The sequence below is a fragment of the Alligator mississippiensis genome, chromosome 13, assembly GCF_030867095.1.
Source record: "Alligator mississippiensis isolate rAllMis1 chromosome 13, rAllMis1, whole genome shotgun sequence".
In the NCBI taxonomy this organism is placed as follows: domain Eukaryota; kingdom Metazoa; phylum Chordata; order Crocodylia; family Alligatoridae; genus Alligator; species Alligator mississippiensis.
The window spans coordinates 51,230,424-51,250,647 of NC_081836.1; the positions used below are offsets into that span (position 1 = coordinate 51,230,424).

At 51.3% G+C, this 20,224-nt stretch overlaps 1 protein-coding gene across 5 annotated transcripts; it reads left to right on the top strand.

Moving 5' to 3' along the window:
* Window positions 1-2,529: 2,529 nt before the first annotated feature.
* On the top strand, window positions 2,530-14,614 carry CHST12 (carbohydrate sulfotransferase 12). 5 transcript variants are annotated; one of them, XM_059716205.1, is made up of 3 exons: window positions 2,530-2,615; window positions 3,597-3,809; window positions 12,905-14,614. In XM_059716205.1, exon 3 carries the CDS (start codon window positions 12,999-13,001, stop codon window positions 14,256-14,258), a length of 1,260 nt encoding a protein of 419 aa, XP_059572188.1. In that variant the 5' UTR covers window positions 2,530-2,615; window positions 3,597-3,809; window positions 12,905-12,998; the 3' UTR covers window positions 14,259-14,614. The 5 variants fall into 5 exon arrangements, with proteins under 5 accessions (XP_059572188.1, XP_059572189.1, XP_019350368.1 ...); XM_059716206.1 differs by lacking the exon at window positions 2,530-2,615 and adding an exon at window positions 2,622-2,711 and having other exon boundaries at window positions 3,597-3,816; XM_019494823.2 differs by lacking the exon at window positions 2,530-2,615 and adding an exon at window positions 2,622-2,711.
* Window positions 14,615-20,224: the final 5,610 nt, after the last annotated feature.

Genomic DNA, 20,224 nt, shown 5'->3' on the forward strand with positions numbered 1-20,224 from the left:
AGGGAGCAGGCAGTGTATCGGCACATCACGTGGCAGTACTATTAACAGCTGTTAATAATTTCTCTAAATTTAAAAGCCACAGTGAAAACAAATGTGGAAATTGTTATTTGAGAATGACGACCACACAGATGGTCGCATGCTTTTCTTTTGTTGCTTTGAGAACCACAAAAACTGTCAGTCTCCAAAATATGTCCCCAAATTGGGCACTTATATCCCAAGAGGGAAAACACTAATAGACTCGTGTTCAGCAGCCGAATGAAGGACTTTGCCTTTGACCTGAAGTGAGTAAAACTCCTGTTCTTGTCTCTTCCCTGCCACATAAAAGACAAGGGTTTAAACTGTTCTGAGCCTTCACTGTGATGACTTTTAACTGTGCTGAATCAAAAGGGGACCCAAAGTTTGCTCAGGTTACGGTTGCATTGACACCATGCTCGCATCTTCTGGGTCACCCCTCCTATAAGTTGCACTGACCGGGACAGCTTGAACTGCATTTCTTCATTGGAAGGCCAACGTGCAGAGAGGACGGGTCTCCGTAACCGATGTGCCACTCCGGGACAAACAGCCCGGCTCAGATACCCTGCTCTGCTGGCTTGTTTCTTCTGTAACCATGAATGAAAACAGTGGCCTCTCATAGAGCCTGGTTCTGCTGCACAGAATTGCTGTTGCTGTGGATATGGCCCTGCATTTCCACCCTGCACAAAAATCACCCTCCTGAACCATTAGGTTTTCCTGTCTTTGATGGTGCTGTTCCTTTACAAACCTGTAGGCAATTTAGCAATGATTTCGAGGTTAACAGACCCACTAAAAGCTTTTCCTAGTATGAGTAATTGGTTGCAAGTTAGTTTGACAATGTCGCAGCTTACCCACAAATCTTCTGAGAGCGCCAGGAGCCTTCTTACAAGGGCCGTAGCCTCTTCATCTGGTTACACCTTGCTTCCTGTTAGACTAGGAGCAATCACTGGCTTCCACCTCCTCAGCAGATCATTTGCAGGACTGTACTTATTTCCACTGGCACCATGGGCAGCAGACCCCAGTCCCGGGAACTGCTTTCTGATCTTGCTGCCAACTCTAAATCCTTCCATCTCTGACTTGGGGCTGGATGAACAAAGCCCTTAGTGGGCCCCAGGCTGAAAATCACATTTTTATATTATTTTTTGCTTGATGCTTATAATACATAAAATAAGCACAACTGTGCCCCTTCTTTACTTAAGGCCTGAGGCACGTGCCTAGTTTGCCTATGTGATAATCCAGCCCTGCTCTGACCCGGTTTCCGGAGGAGGGGACGGACATTGCGTGGTGTTTTCTTGGGTGAGGCTGAAGCTGGGTCCTTATTCCCCATTCTCAGTTCTCTGTTCCTGTATATTTAGGGTGAGGCTGAAGTTTATTCCCCATTCGTGTTTCTTTTTGGAATAAGGAGCCAACACTAGCTGGGTGCCGGGGGGGAGATGTGGTTTGGGGGGTTTGCCCATAACCCCAGCTCCTCGTTCAGGCCCATGTGCTTGATCTATGGCTCTGCATACGGTTTTTAGGAGGAAAATCCACTCTTAACTGTCTTGTGTGCCTGATTCATTGCTCGCAGCCTTGCACTGTGTCTAAGATGCATTTTGAAAGAGGAGCCGCCTCATTATCGACTCCAAGATGAACATGAGCCGCCAATGCCAGACCGCAGCCAGCAAAGCCAGCCATACCTTGTCATGCATCCAAAGGAGCATCTCAAGCTGGTCCAGAGAGGTGATCCTCTCCCTCTGCGTGACTTTGGTCAGGCCACAATTGGAGTACTGCATCCAGTACCGGGCACCGCACTTCATAAGGGATGTGTCCAGCCTGGAGAGGGTCCAGAGGAGGCCGCCCGCTTGGTGAGAGGGCAGCAGGACAGGCCCTACGAGGAGAGACTGAAGGACCTGAACCTGTTCAGCCTCAGCAAGAGGAGGCTGAGGGGGGACCTGGTGGCTGCCTACAAGCTCATCAGGGGAGATCAACAGCAAATAGGCAGAGCCCTTTTCTCCCCAGCACCACCTGGGGTGACGAGGGACAATGGTCATAAGCTGATGGAGAATAGGTTTAGGTTGGAGAGCAGAAAGCAATATTTTCCAGTTCGGGTGGCCAAAATCTGGAACCAGCTTCCCAGGGAAGTGGTCCTCGCCCCTACCTTGGGCAGATTCAAGAGGAGGTTGGACGATCACCTGTCTGGGGTCTTGTGAACCCAGCATCCATTCCTGCCTGTGGTGGGGGTCAGGCGAGGTGATCTGTTCAGGTCCCTCCTGCCCCTAGCTGCTAGGAAACTACTGCTATGATCCTGCCATACCTTCAGCCTGGGCATCAGCCTTTTTTTTTTTTTTTTTTAATAAAAAAGGAAGTGGGACCAACGAGGAGCCGGGGCCGCGCTCATCCCCCGGTGCGGGTCGCACGCGGGCCGGGCCGGGCCGAGGGACGCGACCAGGGACGCGCCGCGAGTCGGTGGCAGAGCGGGGGCGGCCCCGGGGCGGCGCCTGCGGGACCCCCGGGCCGGGCCGGGCCGGGCTTCTCGCGAGAGGCGGCGGCGGAGCAGCAGGGGGAGGAGCCGCCGCCGCCGCCGCCGCCGCCGGAGGTGCCGCTGCCCGCGCGGCCGGGCGGAGGTGAGCGCGGGGCGGCGCGAGAAACCCTCCTGCGGCGCCGCTGCCCGGCCCGGCCCGGCCCGGCCCGGCCCCGCTCCCCGGAGCTGCTGCCCAGAGGTGCTCCCCCTCCTATCCCTGGCACAGCTGCCCAGAGATGCCCCCCCCTTCTGGCACAGCTGCCCAGATGTGCCACCTCCTACACCTGGCATAGCTGCCCAGAGGTGCTCCCCCCTCCTATCCCTGGCACAGCTGCCCAGAGATGCCCCCCCCCTTCTGGCACAGCTGCCCAGATGTGCTCTCCCCTCCTATCCCTGGCACAGCTGCCCAGGTGTGTCCCCTGGTCTCCTTCCTCCCTCCTTGTCCTGAGCCTGCGGGGCTGGGGAAGGGGTGCCCGGGGTCCTCCCCTCCCTGCTGCTCCCAGTGCCCTGCCGAGGGGCGCTGGTGGGACTGGTGCTGCGTGGGTGCTGGGCTGCCCCAGGGAAGGGGGGGCAGCAGGGGTCAGTGCCTCTGCCTGCGGCACCGCGGGGCCTGTGCGGGGCTGGGTGCGGCGCCCCACGATGACGGTTTCTCTGTGGCTCTTCGGCGGATCGCCGCCAAACTGTGGGGCTGCGACATGGAAGTGTCAACCGCGGGGGGTGGGAGAGGCCGTCCCCCCTCCTCAGTTCTGCCGTACTTTGCCGGTTCGTGCTTGCTTCGTTGCCCCTGCCTACGTGTACTCCTCTCTTTGCTTTTGGTCCGATCCGAATGGAAATCGATGTGCGTTAGAAATAGAAAAGGGCATGCAGAATTGTAGCTGGCGCTTGATGCCGGCAGGGACAGAAAGTGCTCTGTAGCGGTTGTGTTTTATCCATCCTTTTGATGGGAAAGGCCTAGTCCTCTGATGTGGGCATCTGTGGGCCTGGCTCCTGCCCGCCATAATCGGGAGCGACGCCGCTGACTTCAGAGAAGTTCCTCGCTCAGAATTGATGTTTGAGACTCTGATCTTTTGTATTTGTACCGCAGCTCTCCAGGTGCCGTCTCTGCTTCACCGCCCCGTGTCCAACCGGTGAGGGAGAGGCTCTTGGATGCTGGGGACTACAGTCGGGTCAGCTGGTTCGCAACGCGGAGGTCGTGACTGCATGGATTTGTTGTGGGGACAAGAACTCGCAGCTGTTTTCCTTGAAAACCACAGTTATGCTGCTACAGCCAAAATGCTGAGAACCCCTATCAGCTGCTGTGAGTAGTAAGTTGTATGTTCTCCTTTCCTGCCTCTAGGCACTGCCTGACGAGAGAGCCTATCTCCGCAGGAGCAGCTCAGCCTCAGCGTGCCCACGCCTGGGGGCACAGATAGATCCGACTGAAGCTGCAAGGCTGTTCTGTGGCCAGGTCCTAGCTAGAGGATGTTTGAATGATGCAGTCATCTTCCTCCATACTCCCAGCCCCAGTAATGGCTCGTGTTCAGCTGCAGCTGGATGGCCATGTTTGTTTGCCTCGGTACATTTTGTGACGGGTGTTGTAACTCCGTCATGTTTCCTTCCCTGCCCTGTGCTTTGGAAACCGGTGGACGCGGTTTCCTCTATGCTTACTTCAGAGGCTCATGGGGTGGTGGATGGATAAGGGCGTTCCCCTTCCTTGAATTGTTCTCATTCTTGTGACACCCAGGCCTGTAACTTAAAATCTGTGAAAGTGTTTGCTTTCTTGATGCTGTGAGATCCGTGCCACTTCTCCTGGGCTCCGATGTCCAGCCAACAGTAAGCTTTGCTTCAGATACCTCTCTCTGCTGGAAAATTGTTAAGAAATGTATGGGTTACTGCGAGCCGGTGTTGGCTACCAAAATACAACTTACAAAGTAGTTTATTGATCCCATTCAGACCTGATGGGCAAAATAGCAGTCTGGAGCAGAGTTTTACAGCTAAATTATAAACACCTGGAAACTAGAGTTATGCAAAGGGTTGGTAAGGCAAACAGACTGAATGAGGGGCAGCATTCTGATGTGTGCCTGGTCCAGAGAGCAAATGTTGACTGATATAACAAACACTCCAGATTTTTGTTGGCTAGGATGATAGGAACTGAGACTTGCTCAGTCTACATAGTATTTGTGAGGCCCAGAAACGATGGGTAGTCTTGGGCCTTTTAGCAAAGGCAATGAATAAACACAGCTTGCTACGTCTTCTGAATATTTGACGTGGAGTTTACTGAACTCCTTGAAATGCTTATGATGATTAAATTAACAGTTCAGAATAATTAGAGAAGAGGAGGCTGGTGCTGTGAATCTCGTATGGGCTGGACTTTGTCTGGCAGGGGAAAAGCCTGAACACACTTGAAATAATGTGTGTTTAATTATATCTTGCTATTAATGAGCAGATCTTGTGTACGTCCCCACACTAGCTGTATGCTGTTGCTAACCCTCTGTGTATTTACTGAATCTGGATAAATTACACTAATGGGAGCCTTTTGTCTGTGCTGTGGACTTTACTAGTGTAACCACTGAAATGTGGTTACAAATTCTGCTAATCGAGACAGGATTTAGCACCTTGCCAAGTGGAGGAGAAGCAGTTTATTGAATGTTGGTAAAAAAGTGATGTTCTGTTTTAGTGATAGGTAAATATGCACAATCCTAATGTTGGAATTGTGCTCAGTTCCCCCCCAGAGCACTGACCGTCTGGTTTAGTTTTGCTGTGTTTGTTCTGTTCGCTGTACCGTTTTAGTCTAGATAGTAAAAAAAAAAACCCCAAACAACAAAAAACCTGAAATGTGCTTGACTACGTTTATCTTCCTTGAGCAGAGTGATTTATAGGAAAGGGGGCTGGCAGGCTTGGGTGGCTACCAGTGAACACAGTTGTCTGTCAGAGGGGGAAGATGCAAGTCATGATTTTCCTATTTATTTAATGACGTTCCGCATCCTGTTACAATGCAAAAAAAAATAAAGCTCCCAAAATAGGAAAGCATCAGGAACGGAAGTAAAGGGATCATGGCAAGGGCTCTTAACTCCTTAGTCAGTCTTTGATCTGCATCCTCAGCTCTGGAAGAGGCAGATTTTCTAGATGTTTTGGGTGGGTAGGAAGCTAAACAACAGGAGGTTGCAGGATCCGTTGTAATGTGATCACCGGAGACGCTGGCCCCTCTGATAAGCACCCCTGTGTATGTAAGGTTAGTAGCCACTGGCTCAGCTAGTTACTCTTACCTCTGTGACTTGTGTTACCCGTGACAGCCAGCTAACCGTACTGCTATGAGAGAAAGCAGAAAGAGTATGGCTTGTTTAGTTGGGGGGGAAAAAAAGGCTAAGAAGAGAGACAATTGTTCTCTATGAATACAGAGTGGGGTGGTAACTGGAAGGGTATAAACAGGCTATGAATAAATTTAGGCTAGAAATGAGATGGTGCTTGACCATCCAAGCAGAGAGGTTCTGGAGCCACCTTTCCAGGAGCCGTGGGGGCAGATGAAGCCTGAATTGCTTCCAGTCTGGAGCAGGACGGATTTATGAGTGAGACTCCATGACGTGGCAGTCCAGGAGAGCAGAGGTCCGGCTCTGATGGGCCCATCCTTGGAGGAGAGCCAGCCTCTGGTTCAAATCTGGGACAGGTCACTAGTGTCTGAATGGTGTGGCCATCTGATGGCTGTGAAAGAGCCTGTACCAGTAACTCTGGCACTTGGCTGCTTCCCAGCTGGCACAGGTCCAACTTGCAAACCCAACCACCTTAATTGGCGCTGATGGGCACCTTTGTTGGCAGCTCTGCTTTGAGACCAAGGGGTAATGAGCCATGAGGTTGCTCACCTAGAGGTGGTTCCTTCAGCTTATGGCTCAGGCATGTAGGTTAGTTTATAGTTTAGGCTTATGACTATGGGGAAGGCAGACTGCTGCTGTCTGTTCAGTGCCTGTCCTCTCTGCATGCATACAGCCCTGCAGTCTGCAGCCCCTCCAGCCCGGCACCTTTCATTAGTTCACACTAGCATTTCAAACCAGAATTGCTAGACTAATTGATTTGTCTGGGTTAGTGGGCACCTAGGTCTCCCGTACGTCCTTGTACAGAAATCCCATGTGTATGCTTGGTAGTGACAGGCTTAACGGGGGAAGATGTCTGTTCCACCTGTGCTGGCTGTTGCTATGTGTCTTGGAAAATCGAATTGTACTGTATGCTGGAAAGCAGGCCCATGCCCTTGGGGCAGGCAGAGGAAAGCTGCATGAGCAGTGCAGCCTTGTCAACAAACATCTTACAGTTATCCAAAGGGGCGGGAGCATTTGCAGTGCTAATACTGAACACTGTGAATGATTTCCTAGCTAGAGAGAGGGCCACCCATGCCTCCCAGGGTGCCAAAACAGCTGGCAGGTGAAGGCATCCTGTTGTAGAGACTCATTGCCGTACAGTTGCGAGTGGCTTATTCTCTTTCCTGTGTTCCAGCATGATGATTATTTAATTGTATCCCAGTAGCACTTGAAGGTCTTGCCCAGTGTTGGGAGCTGACGTGCAGGGCACAGCGTGCACAACAGGATAGAAAAGCCTGCCCTGCTGTGCAAGGGCTTGCATCCGGCAAGACGAGACAAACACTGATGTCGACCAAGAACCAAACAGCTACTTGCTAAGCAGCAGCATCATTCCAAAGCATCTGTTAACAAGCCAAGGCTGTGACCCTAAGTATCAAAACACATGCACCGCGGCTTTACCTCCCTTCCCATTCTTCTCGGGCTCTCTGCTTCAGTCCAGTCTGTGTGCTGTCTCAGCTGGCCTAACCTGGAGAGGTTTTGCTGAGTGATATCTGCTGCCTTGTCCCTTGGAGCGTACTGTGTTGTGTCTGCAGTTCCTGCTGGCCTGCAAAACAGGAGAGCAAGTCCAAGACTTATACACTGGTATTGGAGTGCAAAGCAGTGCAGTTCGTTTATCAGCCAGCGCTGATCTGTGGCATGCTCATGTTTCACTTGTGCAAAAATACATTTGGGGGAAAAAACCTTAAATTCTGCATTGTAGGTCTTTTTTGAGGAAATTAAATGAATACTTTGATTCCCAGCCATAATCTTCCACTGTTTTCTGCTAGCAAGTCTTACTGGTTAGATCCAGGGCCCAGGGGAAAGGATTCCAGAGTCCTCATCCCAGCCCTGATGGTGCCAGCTCAGGTGAGCCGGGGTAGGGTGGTGTGTTTGTTCTTTAGAGGTGCTGAGGACCTACCGCTGATGTCAGTGAGAGGGGGGGGTGCTTCAGCACCTATGAAAATCCAGACCCTCTGCTTCTTTCTATCTCTTTCCCTTCTCTAAAGTAGAGACAGTTCCTTGTTTTCCTCAAAGAGTTTTGAAGGGCTTGGAGAACTTTTCATGGAGCAACTGCAGAAGGGTTAATTGTGTTTCTTGCCCAAGTGTGCATAGAGCAGGAAAGTATCCAGGTTGTAGCCGTCTTGGTCTGAGGCAAAAGTAATCGGGACTCGTGGTAGAGGTGGTATCTTTTATTAGACCAACTTGATTTTTGCAAAAAAAAAAAAAAAAATAATAATTTTAAGAATCTTTTTTGCAAAAATTGAGTTGGTCTAATAAAAGATTTCACCTCTACCACGAGTCCTGATTGCATAGAGCAGGAACACGCTTCTCTGGTCAGATTTGCATTTGAATGTTTTTCTAGCATTGGAAACGAGTTTGGCCCATTGCACATGGTTGGAGATGCGAGTCCCATGCCTCAATCCTGAGGTTTGCCATCTGAGCTGTGGATTTTGGCTGAGGGTTGGGTCTGTTAGTGTAGGATGGGATTCCCTTTGGGGGTGGGTATCCCAGTTCTTTTGCAGCAGGGTCACTCAGCAGTGTGAGGATTAGCTGCTCTCCCACAGCAGGGAACCTGCTCCAATGCGTCTTAGTCCCTTGTTGCTATCTGTTGGTGGGCACTGGAGCGTTAATCAACACTTCCAGGTGGAGCAGAGGGATGCGGGCTTGTCTCCAAGGCACACGTGCCCGGAGTCATAATACTGAGCCTTGCTGTGGAGTTTTCCCCTCTCTGCTATTTCTGTTCTGTTTATAGCCTGCTGAGGGGTTTGGCTCAGTTCCTCTGTCCTGAAATCACATGTCTGGCTCCTCTGAAGGGAAAGCCAAGTTGCACAGCAGACCCAGAGCCAGCAGTAACTCTTTGCAGCTCATGATCAACGTGGCTGGGCTCTTCCTGCCCTTGGAGGCCCTCCCCTGCGCAGAACAAATTTGCTGGAGGTGATTTCGGATGCTGCCCTAGTGACCCCTGTCTCGCAGCTGCTGAGCGGGGAGCTGAACACGCCGGAACTCCCTCCAGCACCGTCTTCAAGCCGGTATATTTTTAATCAGGTTGGCTGCTGGTAATCGGGACTCGGGTTCGGCCCATGCGCCTTGCCTCTTCCTTCCTTCCCTATACAACGTGGAATTGTTGCCACTCGGAGAGGCGGTGTATGTGACCTGGCTGGTGAACAGGCGCTGCATTCGGGGAGGAAAGGGACCTGGCGCGGGGTTTGAAAAGGCCCTTTCAGAGCCGTGTAATGTTTGCAAGTGGTTTTGTATAACTTGCTGTTTGTCTGGCTTGTTTTGCAGTCCTTGACTAGAGCAGGAAGTTAGTAGAAAGGCCTGTGTTGTGTTGTGTTGTGTTGTGTTGTGTTGTGTTGTGGGGGGGGTTGCTTTTATTGATGCGTTTCCCATGTCTATAGCCAAAATGCTGTATAAGCCAGGAGGGAGGGAGGGTGGGTGGAGGGAGAAGGTAGCAGTAGCACCTTTTTAATTCTCCCTCCTGAAGCAGCATCTTGTCAGAGACGCTTAAATGATTCTCCCATCTAACCCCACATTGCATTCATGTGGCTCTTCCCATCCAGCCAGCAATCTTCAAGTGCTGACCGAAATCCCAGAAGGGCCCCGCCAGGTATGCGAGCATTATTCTGTTGATTTTATAGATGAGTAACCTCAGGCTTAGAGAGAGAGGCTGATGATTTCAGAAGGGCCTGTTTATTCCAGGGGTATCGGATTTTGCAAGCTCAGAGGCTGGTTGTCATTAGTGCCAAGTGCCGGCAGCTCCAGCAGAAAGTCAGCAGCAGCTGTGGGGAAACTGGCTCGGCGTTTCTCTTGCTGGGCTTGCAAATTCAGTGGCCGCTTTGGAGCATCTGGCTGTAAACGATTAGCCCCGAGCTGCCGTCACAAGCTTGTGATGGAGCTGGGGACAGGCAGAGGCCTCCTGCCTTGTAGCCTGCTGCTTGAACTGCAAGCCTGCCCTTTCCTTCTCCGTTGGCTGTTTGCGGTGCTGAGGTCAAAGAGGTGTGCGCGGCAGATGCGTTGTGCGGGAACAACTGTGTAAAATGCTTTGTCCTAGAGACGCTCAAAAAACCTTTTGAGGGAGGTATTTGCCTTTTGTTCTTTATCTGACCGGAATGTACCCTGCCTTGTGGTTGGGCCTCAACTCACTCCACTGCAGTGATGTGAATCACAAACAATACCTGCTGGGGTTTGGGTTTAAAAATGATACTTCCAAAATTAGTAATGTCAGTGAAGCAGTTGCAGCTCAGCAGGATCGTTCTGTCCCCTCACTGTTTTGAACTGAACTTCATGAATGTCGTTGTCTGATGATCCTGAGTGCTTCGCGTAGCAGGGAGAAGGGCTGAGTAGGCTCGATGTACTTCAAGAAAGCTTAGAGAAGGTATATTTGAGATTTGATCGGGGTGACTATCGGTGGTAACAGCATTTTCCTATAACATAGGCTTTTGTGACGACCAAAACATAAAATTGAGAGAGAGAATATAATGAATCTTAAATACGTGAATGTATCTCAGGGGGGGAAACAATTCTGGTGCGTGGCATTCAGTGTTGCAGAATCCGGTGCCGGTCTCGGATCCGAGAGGTGATGCTGGTGCTAAACCAGACTGCCGAATTCCCCTGCTTGCTGCGTTATTACCTTGCTGAGATCAGACAAGTTGCAGCAGTGCTTGGGAGAAGGTGTATCTTCAATTATTTTTTCCCCTCCCCAGACCTCTATTAGAGAGCATGCTTGTGGGTAGGGTGGAAAAATACAACATAGGAGTGACAAGATGGGTTGAGGAGTTATAAAATATTGGAAGAGCCCCTGCTCTCATTGCCTTAATCTTGCTTATAGATTTGGGTAAGTCTCTGATCCACTTTACCTTGACTGTCCCCATCCATAACTAGGCTTTTGTGAAACTAAGTTTGCATGGTGAGGCTGGAAAGTGCTATTGAAATGGGGTTCAAGATATCTTCAGCCAGACATGAAGTCCTGAGAAGCAGGAGAGGCTTTTTTGGGCTAGATTGATTCAGACTTGTCGAGCCACTTGGAAGCAGTATGTCCCCTGTGGTCAGACAGCCAGTGCAAAAAAGCCGGAGGAACGTTAAATATTTTATTTTCATCTAGTTCCCACCCCTACCCCTCCCCTTTTTTTCTTTAAACTGGAGGCAAATTTGGATTTGAACGTAGGAAAAAATTCCTGGTGGTAAGAGCAACTGGACCATGGAGCAGCTGCCAGCAGAGGTCACGCAATAGCGTCAATAGGAAGCATTCAAACAAGATCCGATAAGGTGACGGCAGCATGCCAGGCCGATTTGAATTCCACAGGGAGAGATGCCTTTGGTCTCTGAGGTCCTGAGTGATGGCACCTTTACCTTTGTGCCCGTTCATGCCACCGCATCTCTATTTTCAGTGCAGCACTTGAGCGTGGGGAGGAGGACCAGCCATGTTGCAGCTTGGCAACACCAAGCGCTCGGGAATTGTGAGCCAAAGTGAAGGAGATGTTAAAGAAGCATGCAGCCCGGTCCTATGTGTTACTTCAAGCTTCACTTTTTTGAGCTGTTCCCTACAGTCCTGAGGGCTGGAGTCTTGCTGCTTTTTTTTTCTTAATGAAAACAGCGATTCTCTCACTCACATGTCTCCAGAAATTGGGTCTCTAGGACAAAGGACAGTCATTGTGAAGCTCATGCTAAGAGCACCATGCGCCCAGCGCTTAGCAGGCAATCCTAGCCAGTGAGCCTGTACCCCCGGGGCTCAGAGACTAATCGGTGGAGTAGCTTCACTTCTCTCTTCTCTGCCAGTTCTGTATTGTTAAATCATGGGTTTGAATCTAACCTCCTGCTGCGGAAATCTTCGTTAAAACCTCCCCCTGCCATATAAAAATTGTCTTGGCTTCTACGAGGGTTTACAGATTCACCCCAAACTGGCTCTGTTAGCCCTATCCTGGTGGTACAAAGTTCAGCTGCTGTTTCACAGTTTCATAGTTGGTAAGGTCGGAAGGGGAGATCATCTAGTCCAACCCCCTGCCGTGGTAGGAAAGAGTGCTGGGGTCAAACAGCCCCGGCCAGATGTTCATCCAGCCTCCTTTTAAAACCCCCCCAGGGTAGGAGCCAGCAGCACTTCTTTTGGAAGTTGGTTCCAGGTCCTAGCCTCCCTGACAGTGAAGTAGCACCTCCTGATGTCTAGTCTGAAACTACCCTCCGCTAGGTTGTGTCCGTTGTTTCTTGTCACTCCTGGTAGTGCTCGGGGGAACAGGGACTCCCCCAATGCCTGCTGGTCCCCCCTGACTAGTTTGTAAACAGCCACTAGATTCCCCCCCTGACCTTTGCTTGTGGAGGCTGAACAGGTTCAGGTCATGTAGCCTCCGCTCATAGAGCCTGTCCTGCTGCCCCCGATCATGCGGGTGACCCTCCTCTGGACCCTCTCCATGTTGTCCACATCCCTCCTGAAGTGCGGAGCCCAGAACTGGACGCTGTACTCCAACTGCGGCCTGACCAATGTCGCACAGAGGGGGAGCATCACCTCCTTGGACCTGCTTGAGATGCATCTGTGGATGCACGACAAGGTGCGGTTGGCCTTCCTGACCGCGTCCCCACACTGTCGGCCTATGTTCATTTTGGCATTAGAGCAGCTCTGAGGGTCTCTCTAATTAAAGCACCTGTTGAGTTTCATGTACCAGCATCCCTGTGCTTCAGAATGGTGGCGGGGGTGCTTTAACTAAACCTCATTGAACGAGGTTTAGTTAAAGCATCCCTGCCACCATTTTTAAGTGCAGGGACTCTGATACACGAGATGCAGAGGCTGGCTGGAGCGTGCTAATTAGCATGCTCCAGCAGACTCGATTAATTCAGTCTACTCCAATGCACCGTAATTACAGTGTGTTGGAGCAGCCTCCCTGGGTGTCACACTGGTGTTGCAGAGTGCGGTTCCACAGCAAAGAGCAAAGCCAGCATTTAACTGGACTGTGTGGTTTTAGGTGGCAGTGTCACCTGCCGTATGAAGCCTAAACAGGAGCTTGTAACAGGCATGTGGAGGCAGTTGTCCTGCAGGGTCTGATTCCCAGTTATCAGAGTGCTCAAGAGCCAAATTAACTTTTCTTTGGTACTTTTCCAGGCTTCGTGTCAGCTGCACAATGCTGCATCCCAGGGACCACAGTGTGAGGCAGAGGTGAACCCAGGAGACCGTGGCTACCAGCACAGCTGCCAGGATGACCAAAGCGCGGCTCTTCCGGCTTTCAGTGGTGTTGGGGTCCATCTTCATGATCCTTCTGATCATCGTGTACTGGGACAATGTGGGGACAACTCACTTCTATCTGCATACATCCTTCTCCAGGCTTCACCCCCTGGGAGCCCTCCCCACCGTCGCTCAAGACAAAGACCGGGAAGCCTTGTCAGATGTGGATGAGTTTTTGGAGAAGCTGCTGAGTTCTGGCTTGAGGCAGAACAGCCTCAGCACCAGGAAGACGGAGCAGCCTCCCCCACAGGGATCCAGCCAGCCTGTCTTGGGTAACTTGGAGGAGAACGTGAGAGGCTACGATTGGTCCACCCATGACGCCAGAGTGAGCCTGGACCAGGAGAAGCTGCAGGCCGAGAGGCGGAGGATGCTGCAGGAGTTCTGCGCCAATTCCAGCTTCGCCTTCCCCACCAAGGAGCGCTCCTTCGATGATATCCCCAACTACGAGCTCAACCACCTCATCGTGGACGATCGCCACGGCATCATCTACTGCTACGTCCCCAAGGTGGCCTGCACTAACTGGAAACGGGTGATGATCGTACTGAGCGAGAGCCTGCTGGATCAGGGCGTCCCTTACCGGGACCCCTTGGACATCCCCCGGGAACATGTCCACAACACCAGCACTCACCTGACATTCAACAAATTCTGGCGCCGCTATGGGAAGTTCTCCCGTCACCTCATGAAGATCAAACTGAAGAAATACACCAAATTCCTCTTTGTGCGTGACCCCTTTGTGCGCCTCATCTCCGCCTTTCGCAGCAAGTTCGAGCTGGAGAACGAGGAGTTCTATCGGCGGTTCGCCATCCCTATGCTGAAGCTCTACTCCAACCACACCAATCTCCCCACCTCTGTTAGCGAGGCCTTTGGGGCAGGCCTCAAAGTCTCCTTTTCTGACTTCATCCAGTACTTACTGGACCCCCGGACAGAGAAGATGGCCCCTTTCAACGAGCACTGGAGGCAGGTGTACCGCCTCTGTCATCCGTGCCAGATAGATTATGACTTTATTGGGAAGTTGGAGACCTTGGATGAAGATGCAGCTCATCTGCTGCAGCTTCTCAAAGTGGACAGGCTACTCCGCTTTCCTCCCAGCTACCGAAACAGGACTGCCAGCAGCTGGGAGGAGGACTGGTTTGCCAAAATCCCTTTGGCATGGAGGAGGCAGCTCTACAAGCTGTATGAGGCAGATTTTGTACTCTTTGGCTACCCCAAGCCAGAAAACCTCCTTAAAGGCTGAAAGTGGGGGAGGGCACGGGAGTGACACCCCAAATACCCCAAATCCCATGAAAGGTTTAAAGTCTCCTACTTCGTGGCTCACAATTCAGTATATATATTTTTTCTACTGCTTCTCCTTCCACATGTGCATTATTGCAGGAAACCAGAACACTCCCACCGGCTGTGCCCACACAGAAGACACCCCTCCCCTCACCGTGGTTTGGTTTTCAGACAGCCCCAGTCACTCCCTCACCTGTGTCCTCGGTCACTTTTTCTTAATACTTTTTTTAAATTAATATATTTAAACTATTTAATATGAAGCGTGTGTTGTGGCACAGGAAGGGATGGAGTAAAAGAAAAGAAAGATGGTGAACCTGCCCTGGCGTGTGGTCTCAGTGCTGTCTGCAATGGGGATATTGGTCTGGGGAGTGGTAGAAGTTACAGGGTGTTTAGGGCCAAACTTGGAGGGGGAGCAGGCACTGCCCTATGCATCATCATGGAGCTGCAGAGATCTTAGTTGGGCCTGTTGCTAGTTGAACAGGTACCATGCATGACACTTCTATATAGCAGCATGAGTTGTGGACATAATGTGGGTGACTGGCTAATCGGCAAAGGAAGAGATCAGTCTTGGAAGGAGAGTGTGGATGCACTTGGGAAGGGGCCTGGCATGTTCTGGGGGGACATTTTCTCTGGGTGGAGGGTCCATTTGCCACTGGAGGTGGCACAGAGGCATCCTGCTGGCTTTCTGCACTCAGGGAGACTGGCACCCATGGAAGTCTAGGTCCTTCATAGAGCGTGTGTTCCTCAGTCGCTGCAGCAGTGCACTCAAACCATATGCTTGCCCCAGCTGTGCCCACCGGAGCTGGATCCCATGATGACAGCGTGGGTGTAGCCTGTCCTTGTTAGTGGTGCTCAAGGTCCTACTCCCTCCAGGGTGTGTTGTTCTCAGCCTCACATGCCTCTACTCTATGGGAAGAGCACATCCCTGAATTAATTATCCTCCCAAAATCAGCAGCCGGGTTTCGTGAGTGACTTGTTACCATAACAGAACAAAACAAAAGCAGCTAAATCCTGAGCATGGACATCGGAGCATTGACCCTTCTGAGACAGGGTGGTTGGTGACTTAGGTATGGGCTGCTTGTCCCTGTTCATTGCCTTCTGATTCAATATGGGCAACTCCTGGCCAGGGTATGTATTCCCATCCCAGAGCTTGTTCAGGGAATGTAGCTGGGATGCAGCGAATCCTCTCTGCTAGGTGAACGTCCGAGTGAAGTGGAGACACTGTTTCCCAAGCCATCGCTCATGACGTACTGTCCTCAGTCAGAGCCTTTCTATTTATACTGCCAGAATGATGCAGAATAGATGTTTTGCTCTGGCCGCCGCGGCAGGAGCACTGGCTGCCTGCTGTGCAAGAAGTGTGTGGGCTTTTTCCCATAGGAAGTGCCTGCGTTCAGGAGTGCTTCAGGTCTGATCAGCTCAATTGCTATTTCTGCCTTTCTTGTGAATTGGTAAAGAAGAGCTGGCTATCTTGCACTCCTGATTGCAGCCCCTAAAATGTGCACCTGCCACTGCTTACCTCTTTCCAAGCCCTGTTGGTACTGTTAATAGCCTAGAGATGAGCTCCCTTTGCAACTACAGTGTGGCCTCCCAGTCTCACCTTGTGCTCTCATATTTGCTTGTGCTCTTCCTAGGAGCATCAACAGGCTGGGATCTTCCCTTCTGTCTCTGGTGCCCTCCATTCCTCCATATGGATCTTCCTTTCCTCCTGTTCCCTGCCCATGCCTCTATTCCACTAGTTTCCCTCCTTGAAAGCAGCCAGCCACTGCACTCAACTTTCACTTTCACTTGTGAGTGAAAGGTTAACAGCTTGTGGCCACACCAAAAGCCTGCTGCCTGATCCTGAGCATGATCGTGCCATTTATTTTACATGTGTGTCGCTTCAACAGAGGCTTTCTTGATTTACACCTTTGTGAAGCCAGAATCGGGTCTCTGGAGCCCTCCATTGCGCCAGTGTGGCAGGGAGAGCAGCAAGGAAGTGGTTAAAGGGAAGTTACTTTTCTGGGTTTTTAGCTGCATTGAAAACTAATAACTGAAGAGTCCAACTTTCCAGCTGCTTAATTTTTTTTTCAATCACCAGGAAATTACTGCAAAATGGAAAGACGCTGGCAATCTTGCCTCCCTTAATGAGAAGTAATGGGGGGTCCCTGGGTCCTCATTTCTTTTAATTTCTTAAGGGTGAGATGGGAAGGGTTCATGTCAAAATCTATTTAAATGTTTTAATCTATGCTCTTTGCAATTATTCTTTTGCTCTGAATTTAATTGGTCCTTTAATAGTGGTGGGAGTAAGAGCCTGGTAATGTGACACAGGCTTTGTGCCAAACCCAACATTGGCAGAGGAGCCAAAAAACTTCCCTGTTGCTCGAGTCTTGGTTCTCCCACCCCTACGCTGGGTGGCCACTCTGTAGGAGTGAGTGACCCATGCTATCCCAGCCCCCTTCCCATGCCTAAACCAGTGCCTCTGTGCTGCTCTCCAGAGCAGAGCCTGCCCTGGCTGCTTTCCTCATATGGGTCCATGTGGAAATCACTGGATGGACGTTGTTCATTGCCTGCAAAGTGCAAATCGGTTGAAGGGTGGGGGTGGGTGCAGCATTACGTTGGTGACAGGATGCGGGTTACACAGTCAGCAGGGAGCTGTTGGAACGGTTGCAAACCCCATCTGCCAATGTGTGGGGGAGCTCTGCTGATGCCAGGGGGAGATAAATTGTGTTCAGGTCCCTACAGGAAGAGCAGTAAAGCTCTAAGCTGGACCTTCCCCTGACCTTTCATGAGTCAGGGAATCGCCTCCAGGTTCAAAATAGCTTTGGATGGCTGCTGGTTCCTCTCGACTCCTCCACAGCTGAGAATTTGCTGTTAAAAGGCCAGAAATTGGACGTGCTGCACCGAAAGCCTCGTGGCGAGACCGCTGTGCTCCCAGCGCTGGGATGGAGCTGCTGGTTCAGGAATGTGCATGTAGATTAAAGCCATGCAGTTCTCGTGCTGTTCTGATGGAGCAAAATAGGGGGGAAAGTAAAACCAGGCATCCTAATTTCAGCTCGGTTAGCAAGCCAGAGGAAGTCGTGCCTGGCAGGCAGGCGGAATCGCTAGTAGGGGCAGGCACCTATGTTTTTTTGCAGCGTCTGTGATGGTGCAGCGAGCAACAGAGGGGCTAAAGTCTGGATGGCTGAGATGGCTGCAGTGTCAGGGCTGGGTAGAAGCATCTCCTTGCAGCTCTTTCAAGCACTTAAATACATTTTGGCTTTGACCATTACGCTCCATCTGCAAATGAGGGGTTTCCATTTTCCGCAGCCTGCCATGAAGGGCTCTGCAATGCTTCTAATGGTACAGTGTATGAGCACGGGTGCATGGATGTACTGGGGTCTTAGCAGGCATGGCTTGGGAAATGCCCATCCTTCCTCATGAGCATACCCAGCCTATCTAGGAATCGCATAAATGTCACATTCAGGAGGTCAGCAGTAAACTCTGCATGGGTAGTTGCCTTAAGACAGTTAGCCAGCATGACATGGGATGCCTACTTCCAAGTGCTCAGATCCACCAGACTTGGTATATGCCCCAGAAGAATACTGTGCTCCTGTGTGGTCCAGAAGGACACAGATACTCTGTACCTCTCGGGCATTAGACCAAGTGATATAGGGAGGCATCCTAACATCATTACTGACAATAGAGGCAAGAAATGATGAAAATTGCCAGCTCCATCAGCTTTGACTGAAGACCCAACAGATGGAGGCTTGAGGCTTAAAAGTTGTAAACCATTTACATGAAGCCCACAAGCTCCTGGAAGAGACTGGGGATGCTGAACCAAACCTGTGGACAGCAACAGAGTTTTTCTATTCCTACAGAGTTTTATACCAACACCAAACCAGTCCTGCACTGGGCACGACCTTGACAAAAAAGTGTGGGTCAAGCTGAACAGACCGAGATCTGGCTACAGACGCTTCAAAACAGCACTTCATCAGATGAACGTCTTGGAGAGCCCTCTGTGAATGCAGTGCCCAGCAGACAGTAGAGCGGTTATTTGAAAGCTGCAAACTTTACAGGTGTGCAGACGGTTGGGGGAATCTGCACATTGAGCTATAATACCAGACAGTGGCTTGTAGATTTGGAAGCTCATATCTGACACTATATGAAAGAAAAAGGGGAATGCCAAAATGAGACCAAATTGCATGGCTTGAATGTGGCATTTTCCAAGCAGTCATTTTGTAGGTGTGGTGGTGCCCCAGGTGATGTGCTGTCTGACCTATAGTACTTGCCTAAGGCTCACACTGAAATCACTGGAAATTCAAGGTACAGACAGCCCAGGGGTCAGAGAGGTGTGCGTAGTGATGGTGTGATCTGGCACAAGCATAAAGTGGCCTGTGTGTGTGCGTGCATGCCTGTGTGTGTCTGCATCTCAGCTGGCAGCTGCTTGACCCTTTCGTGGTGGGCGATGGGGAGCAAGGCAGGAATCCTAATGCCTGTGGCCATCGTCTGGGGCAGCTTTGCCAGCACGCACGAGGGTATGAAACACCCCAGTATGGCAGAGCCTTTGAACTCCTGCTGGCAGGGTCTAGAGCAAGCCTAGGCAGATGAATGGCAGCATTGATGGGGTGGGGAAGAAAAGAGGGTTTGTTTCTCCTTGAAGCAGAGCCATTACCACAGTGAGCAGGCGAGGCTGGTGCCCTGGCAGCGTCTCATGCCGCTGTGGTACGGGGCGATGCCAGGGACAGCGTTTGTGTGCAGGGACTTGACAAATAACCCTGCAGCTCAATGGAAAGGCTTGTCCACAGTATTTGCCATAGGAAACTCTCCAGCCAAGGGCAAAAATGGAACCAGGAATGAACAGAACTGCAGATGTGTGGGTGGGTGGGGGAGCAGAGGGGAGGGCACTGGAGGGCGACAACCCACTTCTCCAGGAGAGCGAGATATGCGAGTCCTGGCTGCCGCTCAGACTTGGGCATCTCAAGATTTGCCCCTGGAGCAGTTTGAAGCTGTTGGATACTGTCAACCATGAGATTCCTCTGAGGTTTGGGGAGGAGACTTTGAAGTCCGCTCTCCTTCTATGCTTCCAATGCTCTGGGCAGACTCCCCACCAGGCCTGAGCTCTGGGTGGAGGGGCTGGGGGCCGTAGTGGAAGAAACCCCATGCCATGCAACACCTGTGCCAGGAACTCAAGCTCCTCTCAGTCCTGTTCCCCTCAGGTGTCCGGATCCCCCAAAAGGACCTCTGTGTCCCCATGGTGAAGGTCCCTGGACACTGGCAGTGTGGGTAGCTCTTGTGACTTCACTGGGCTTCTTGCACAAGGCTCAGATCACCTCCACTTGCACGGCTGGGTCGGCACGGGGGAATGACACCAGCAGTGTGGGTAGCTCTTGTGACTCCTTTTGCTGGGCTTCTTGCACAAGGCTCAGATCACTTCCATTTGTGCCTCTGGGCCAGCACGGGGGAGTGTGCCCAAAGTGAGAAGCCTGAGCCTCATTAAACTGCCAAATAAAACCCAGGGTGGCTGTGCTCAGCAGGAGCTGTTTGGGCGAGTGCTGCTACCAGCTGTTACTCATTACCCTGCAGGCTGCTGAGGGCAGGAAAGGACTGCAGGAGTCTGGATGAGCCTCTGCAACGATAATGCTAAACCATGAAGCTGGGCTCTGAGGACTGAAGTGTCGGGGGTCTGTACAAGCAGTGTTGCCCCCGAGTGAGGGAAGGAGCCCGCTCTTCTGAGTCAGGGATTTGTGCCCTGAGAATTGGGCTGTTAGAAAAGGCTCAGCTTGCGTGCATGTCCCAGACTGGGTAGTTTTGTAGCATGCATCTGGGTGAGTAAATGTACTAGAAGTCCAGAGTCTAGATCTGTGGTCCTTTTATTCCAATTTGCCTGCTTCAAGGACTCTTAGGGTGTGGGGAAATGACTTGGGAATAGCAGCCTTCAGTGCACAGGATCTCTGTGGCTGGGACAGCAGG